General features: G+C 38.2%; 1 protein-coding gene across 1 annotated transcript; it reads right to left on the bottom strand.

Annotated features, from left to right (window-relative positions):
• Positions 1-266: 266 nt before the first annotated feature.
• On the bottom strand, positions 267-7,001 carry LOC5571726 (zinc finger protein 845). Its single transcript, XM_001659822.2, has 3 exons — positions 6,840-7,001; positions 6,639-6,780; positions 267-824 (listed from the first exon to the last, which is right to left on the bottom strand). Exons 1-3 carry the CDS (start codon positions 6,904-6,906, stop codon positions 404-406), a joined length of 630 nt encoding a protein of 209 aa, XP_001659872.1. The 5' UTR covers positions 6,907-7,001; the 3' UTR covers positions 267-403.
• Positions 7,002-8,218: the final 1,217 nt, after the last annotated feature.

The raw sequence follows: 8,218 nt of genomic DNA, 5'->3' as shown, positions 1-8,218 counted from the left end.
CGAACCGTTTTTGCTGTGCAGCTTTTTGAATATTTTTGAACCATTTTCACATACACCCTTTTGAAAAGTTGGTCGTGACTCAACTTGAAGATTTGATATCGGAAAATGACGATTTAGATGGAACTGGAAAACTGTGCAAAGTTTCAGCTCAATAGAAAAAAATGAATTAAAAAATTTACCAAATTTTGGAGCTGTTGTTTAGAATCACTCGAGTGCAATCAATGCAAACATCATTTTTGCTCAACAAGTTATCAATATTTGGTTATAAGTATTCGTTATGGTATTTTATTAAAAACCTTAAAACCGTGTTAACAAATGCATGATAAAATGAGACAAGAATTAATGTTAAAAGAAAAAGAAAATCATCGAGTAAAATCCATTCTCATCTGGACATTTGAGTAATTCATTGAGCGGTCTTTTGCTTCGCCAAGAACTTCTCACACGCCACAGCGCTATGGCGTGCCATGTGACGTTCCTTTGCGAACGGCTTACCACACTTATGACACTTTATGGTCCAATTATGATGGCCCGTATTTCGTCGGTGAATCCCCAAATAAGCCCTTGTCTTGAAACTCTTACCACAATCACAGCTGTGCAAACGATCTTTCGCATGTGTGGTCCAATGGGTACGTAGCTGATGTGCATGTTGGAATTGTTTGGAGCATTTTTCACATTTGTAAGACTTAAGCTGACCGTCGAAGGATTCATCGTCGGAAGGATGTGAGGCCGTTTCAGTGCGACTTGTGTCCGGTGTGCACGAGTCTCGAGAAAATGTTGCCTGATCCGGTGCGGTTGGGTACTCCATGAAGATCCAGTCGTCGTGGCTGCAAGATTTTAATTTCTTTCAAAAAGTGTTCTAATTTTCAATGATTTTGAAGCAGGTGTCGGCCAGGGTAGACGCGTCACGCGAAGCGACGCGAAAATCCATTGGAGTTTGATATTTCATTATTAATAATTGTTATTCCTTCCCGTGCAATTTTCGTTTCGCTTCGCAATTCGCGTCTACCCTGGCCGTGCCCGTACACTTTTTGTATGGGAGATCAGAATAGGGCCTATTTGATAAAATCTTGATTTTATTAAATAACACGATAGAACGTGTTCTTGCTATTACTTTGACAAATTTTCCCGCTCAAATAACGGCGAATTCATAAATGGTCGGGGTTCTGCTAAACCGAGCTGAATTGAGTTATTTACACCAGAGCACTCAAATAATCATAACCTTTCTACCATAAAAATATCGAGTGATTTGAACAGTCCCTTGAAACCTTAGATCACAACATTTCTTTGGAAGGACACGTAAAACTGTAATTTAGTTCAGCCAGAGCGAACAATAAACCAACGCACGTCATCAGAGGGAATTCAATTTTCAGATATAAAGCTAGATTTTTCCAATGTTTTTCAATTCAATTCAATTTCCTTACAATTAACCCATTCTAAGCAACTCATAGAAACAAAGGCCAGTGAAATTTGGTAGCAATTGACTAATCAAAATTTAATATTGTTTCGGTGGCGTTGATCTATTTTATTTGAAATTTCATCTAGCCAACCCGCATTAACAAGGGAAGGTCACGATGGTGTTACACGGGGTTTTCAACCAGACTATTTTTGTTAGATTCTACATGTCGAAATATGAAAACCCCCAAAGCCTTTCGGGTGATGGGCCAGTGGTGTAGCCAGGATGAGCTCTGAAAGGGTTGGTTATGTACGAATATAATATTATTGAGTCAATTGAAAATTAATCAAAAAGATTTTTCTCAGCATTTATTACGATAGTAATGAACAGAATAGACATTTATGTATGTTTTCAATGTATTTTTATGCCATTGGCGTAACTAACATGGAACATGGACACTAGAGATGGGCAAAACGGCTCATTTTAGAGAACGGATCCGATCCGAATCACTCATTTTAGTGAACCGGATCTTTTGAAAGGTTCAGTGGCTCAGCGGCTCGCAAAGGAAGAGCGAACTGAACCGAGCGAACGGAAAAAAAGAGCGATTCACTTCTGGTGCGCGACATGCGTATCTCTCGTATCTTTCGCTCTCAAACTCACGACACACGATCGGTTTCCCTTACCCGAATCGAAAGAAGGAAGCAAAATATGCTTTGCCATTCACGTGTATACTTTTTCACTCATCTTTCATCTGCTTGTATGCAAATGAGCGGGTCAAATTAGTTGTTTGGCGGTGTATGCTGAGAGTGAGAAGATGCAGCATACTTTACCTATTTGCATGTGTGCCTTGGCGTGTAAAGCAAGCAAACGTTACAATAAAGCCGAGAAACAGACAAAGGAGAACAGGGGAAAATAATCGAATAATTGTTCATTTTCCGGTCACTTTTTGTCTGATCCATGCTTATAAAATGAACCGACTCTCGCCAAAAAAGAGCCACGGATCATTCGTTCTTTTGAGTGATCCGGATCTTTTGAACGGCTTCGAATCTTTTTGCCCTTCTCTAATGGACGCCAAACAAATTTGGTTACGCCTGATTACGCCTATGGTATGGAAAAAATACATTTCAAACATACATTCATGTCAATTCTGTTCTCTACCATCACAGTAAATGCTAAAAAAATATTTTTGGTAAATTTCCAATTAGCATAATATAATAAACGTACAAATTGCCCCTTTTAGAGCCCCTCCTGGCTACACCACTTGTCCATCACCCGAAATGCTTTGGGGTTTTTCATATTTCAACATGTAGAATCCAACAAAAATAGTCAGGTTGAAATCCCCGTGTAACACCATCGTGACCTTCCCTTGTAAGTATTGTTAATCTGAAAATCACATTTTGACATGAAGTTAAGACCACGGTAAAAAGAAGCAAGGTATTATACTCCGAAAAATGACATTTGGCAGTGACGTCGTTCCTATCGCAAACTCGAACGAGTGCAAAAGAAAGCAAGGCTTGCTCTCTTTTACTATCCTGTAAGCCTCATGCTTGACGATAGGAATGACGACACATGTTTTGATTGAAAACCGTTGTTTACACGTGGGAATAGCCTACCTTGTTGAGTATACCGTGGTTAAGACATTGACATTCAAAAAATAGTTACATTCTGGGAGGGAGGCACAGATACTACACACGAAATATGACACAAAGTTATTTCAAACTGCAAGAAAACTCCAGCTTGCCAACGACAATCAAGGCAGACTTGATGAAAATCGTTAGTTTTCTTTTGTTGTGTACCTTCGCTCTTTCTGGACAAACATGGAAAAAGGGCCAACGTTTTCTATGCATTTCATTTAAGTTTTTAATGGAAAAAATAAAATGATGCGTATTTGAATACTTTATATTCAATCAGAATAAAAGGTGCTATCGTGACATTACTTTTGAATAGGCATGAACAGAGCCGTAGCGTGACCTCAAAGCGCCCTTGGCGAACGTCCATTTGGGCGCCCCCAAGTCAAACTCTCACATACTTTTTAACATGATAAGAATTTACGTGGAGACTTTTTTTTGAATTCAATTGAAAATTCTTTGTGAAATTCTGGAGTGACTGCTGTATAACTTTTATTGAAATAAATGACTTTAATAAAAGTATCATAAAAAGCTTACATATTTCCTTATGTATTTGCAAGACAATATGTGAAGCGTTATTTTTATTTTATGAAAGACGCATTAAAAAAATCCCTAAGGAAATTTCTATATCTTTTGAATATAATAAACAAAATATTTTTTTTTTAAAGACACTACACGTTAATGCTTCCAGTGGGCTTTTAGCCCTTTGAAGGAAGCACCACACTAGACAACGGACTAGCATGAAACGCCCAGTGGCACAGTCGAAAAACGTTCCTCACGAAAAGTTTGTCGGTCTGAGGCGGGAATCAAACCCACACTTCTTAGCACGATGCGGCTAAATGCCTTGGTGACATTAACCGCACGGCTACGAAGCCCACAAAATAATTCGTTATACATTTTAAATTATTCCTAAGAAAATTCTGGCAATTATTATTAACCTATTTGTTTGATCTTGTACCAGCATTCACACGCTAGGTGTGATCTACACAGCCAGAGAGATGCTGATACGAGGTCAAACAGCATTTATTTTTTCGTAGAGTTTCAAAGTTATTGTCCAATATTTCCAAAGACATTAGAAGTGCTTCTGAACTTATTTTCTTTTTGTCAGCTGGAATTTTGTCAGAATTTTCGAATTATTTCATCAATAACTCATAATTGTATCGGAAGATGCTACTAGTTTTAAAAACATAGTTAAGATTTTTTGTAAACCCACAAAATGTTTATTTTCTTAAGGAAATTGCCAGTGGAATCAAACAAAATTCTTAGAATGATCAGATGATATAGTTTTATACTCTTTTAAGAGCCTTATACAACATGATCTCTAAAAGTTTCCTTTTAAAATATCAATATAAAATGGAATCACAAATATCGTCATTAATTAAAAAAAAATGCATTTTATTCTTTAACATTCCATGCAAATAGAATGTTCATAACCATTAATGTTGTTTCAAAAATAATCCGTTGTCTAGTGTGGTGCTTCCTTCAAAAAGAAAACGTCCACTGGAAGCATTAACGTGTCGGTGTCTTTCTTTTAAATTTTACCAAGCGAGTCACACGTTTTGGCGCCCCCTTAGGGCTGGCGCCCTTGGCGGGGGCCAACCTGGCCAACCGCACGCTACGGCACTGGGCATGAATAGCTTTTCAATAGTTTTATTTTTTCACATTTGATAAAATGCAAAAATATGTTTTGATCAATTACGAACTTTTATCATGTTTGTCCATTATTTAAGATCTGAGCTCACAGTGACAGTTCGTGACAGCAGAATCTCGGCTCACCTTGACGCACACAAATTTCGTATCGGTTTCTCCCTCCAAGGTTACATTTATATGAACATACGGGGCAATATGAGCCACCCCTGATCTGAGCTCAAAAACAGTGTTTCAATGTCTAGTGTCATTATGATCTGCTAAAGGATGCTTCAAATATCCACTACAATAAAATACAATATTCGTATCAACACTCCAAAAATATTTATATCTGACATTTTGTTATGATAAAATGATTATTTATATTTAAAACACATGACCGCTCACGAGGGCTATTGGGTCAGTATATATTCATGTGCGCTCCAATAACCGCTCATCCAAAAATTAAAGAATGTCGATTTTAGTATACAGCCTTCTTTATTGAAGTAGTAGCTATTGTTTGACCATATAAAATATCACGATCAATAACGAAATTCGAAATAACGCATTTTGTAGTTTGTTCGACATAAAATCTGTGTACCATGAGTGGGAATAACACTCAGATCCAGTAACAAATGCAAATAAATATTTTTTTATGCAAGTTTTTTTCAAATTCTTTTTAGTTTGGAACTGATTACTCATGCTTGGAGCTACATTGTAATATATACATTGTATTGATTGACTCAATAGTTATTTTATGATAAACATTTGAATACGTATATTCTCTTAAATGAGCGAAATCTGGTGCACTAAAAGCCTGAAGAGCACAAACCACCAGACAATTATTCATTCTGAAAGCCTTATCGTTTGATCACCAGCGAGTGTTTTCAGCCCGAAGGGCCGTCCGGTTCTACAGATTCGTACCCATGAAAAACTGAAGCCTGGATTCGGTTCATCTTCACCTAAATGTCCCTATTGTCATAAGCCCAAAAAGCCAACAAATGAATGCAGAGCCCGACCACACCCACTTTTGCGTTAAGCTGGTTATCTAATGAATACATAATTTCTAAGGAATGGTTTTACAGTATAGCGGAGCATTTCGGTACATGAGACCGATATATAGAAATAATTTGTTTCGAAACTGTCCACGTGGTCTTGTAATACCCCCATTTGGAAAGAATCAGCTATTAGCACACACACGCTTTTTGTGCACAAATGTTTTTGGGTCAGGCTGTGAATCGTTTCATGTTTGTAAACTGCAGAAATTTCAAACTTTCAGTTCCAGCTTGAACCGGTTCCGCTTTCCGTTGCCGTTCCGCTATCATTGCGTTTGGGCCTTAAGTAGCCCGTCATTCGTTTTGGCAGTCATGCTGGCATAGTAGCTCGCGATAAATCTCAGTTCTCAAAGATCATTTTGATCCGGAAAAGTATCACTATATGCGCTGACATGCAGAAACTGTGCTGATAATTGTTCAGATGCATCAACTGATTTTATTTAATTCAAAATTGTGACATGATTTGGCAACAATCATCAACGACGCGTACAAATTTCAATGACGGCCTACCCTGCTTTTCAGTAAGCGGATAACAGTGAGTCTTTATGGTGCATCAAGGGCTCCGGCGAGCATGATCTGAAAACCACCGTTGTATCAACCAAGGGACCCCACCCCATTTGCAGCCAGCATCAAAATTATGCAACACTGCATTGAGGTTGGCTGTCAGCTTGGGCCTTCGGCTTGAGCCTTGTAATGCTGGTTACGGAAACATTGTGTTGGTTGGTATAGTGCTGCCAGTCCCTTGGTATCAACATTCTGAGTTATGAAAGACATCGATGTCATGAAACGCTGTCTAAGTCCCCCTGGAGGTTTTGATTATCTTTATCTAACATGATCCCACTGTGCGCCCAAGAGCGGCAGTCGATCGGACCGGAAACAGACGGCAGAATACGATAAACATAAGCAGACCTAAACATCCCGTGACAAATAACTTACAACTTAATCTCAACTGGAGCAAGGTCGTCTTCACTAGTGTCTGATGAAGATTTTCTGGCGGGCCCCAGAATGCAACCGCTTCTTGTACGAGTCCCTGTTCCGGTTTCGGCAAATGGAGACCAAAACAAACTACAAAACAGCTCTGGAAGAAAATGCCGAATTCAATAATTTTCAACAACTTTTCGCAATATTTTAACTTACCATCCCAATATTTGTTTTCCTGATGCAGTAGTCGGTTGTAGCGAGAGGATAAATAGTTTTTCGGCATCTTTGAAGTTTCAAATTTAAATTCAAATTCTGTTTAATGAGCACTTTGCGCAGCGCAACCTGGAAGTGGTTCAAGGTTCAAAGTGAGTGACAAATTGGGTGGCGTGGCGTAAACAAAACAAAATGCGCTACACTGAATCAAAGTGTCCTGACAAATATTGAATAGAGCCACATGAATCATAAACTACCAATTAATAGTAGTTTTGCAAATTGAAATTTCTCAAATAACTGTTAACATATTTCAAATTCTTTTTTGTTTTCGATTGTTTAAGGTGCTTTAAGGTCTTTATTTAGTGTGCCCAGCGCAAAACTTGGATTGCCGAAATCTTGGTAAAACAAGTACAGGTCGGACTCGATTATTAGCAGTTTCGATTTATTTTCACTCCGGATAATCGGACCACCGAAAAAAAAAATAAAACCTGCAATAAAAGAACTTAAATATTATCTTTTATCGTTGTTTTATTTATATGAAACAGTGGCGTAGCCAGAAATTATTTCTAGGAGGAATCTCGGATAATCGAGTCGCTGGATAATCGAGTCCGACCTGTACCGAGATTAAGCGCAATCCGATTTTTTCCTCAGCAATTGGGCTAACTTGAAACATTAAAATACAGACATTCAACTCACAGTTAGATATTACTTGATATTAATTACTGACTGAAACGTCAGGATAATCTGAAGAATTATAGTTTGATATATTATAACGCTCAAGAATCATTTGGAAAACAGTTTAAACTAACGTAAGTTACATAATTTTGATTCCCACATTATATAGGTTAAATTTAATTTGTTTTACTTTTGCTGTTGTTAAAACCTAAAACAAATTTACAGCTGAAAATGTAGAAAAAGTTAAAATCTTGTTCAAATTGATATGGCTAACATCAGAGTAAGGGCAGGTCCGTCACACTCGGGCTCAGATTGGGTACCACTTCTAGTACTGCATTTGGTCCCTCGGTAGTACAAAAGGTACCCAAGTTTGACTGATCGCAGTACACTTTTCACGGCATTCTAGATTACCTCATGAGCCATAAAATTTTGGGCAACTACAAGGGACATGGAGGTCTTTAATTTGTCTTTGGTAAGGGTTCAAAATATTGTATAATATATTAAACAGAAAGGGGACCCAGAAAGCCGTAGCGGTAAACGCGCAGCTATTCAGCAAGACCAAGCTGAGGGTCGTGGGTTCGAATCCCACCGGTCGAGGATCTTTTCGGGTTGGAAATTTTCTCGACTTCCCAGGGCATAGAGTATCTTCGTACCTGCCACACGATATACGCATGCAAAAATGGTTATTGGCGCAGAAGGCTCTCAGC

This window comes from Aedes aegypti, chromosome 2 (assembly GCF_002204515.2).
Source record: "Aedes aegypti strain LVP_AGWG chromosome 2, AaegL5.0 Primary Assembly, whole genome shotgun sequence".
NCBI lineage: Eukaryota > Metazoa > Arthropoda > Insecta > Diptera > Culicidae > Aedes > Aedes aegypti.
This window is presented reverse-complemented; position numbering and strand designations above follow the sequence as displayed.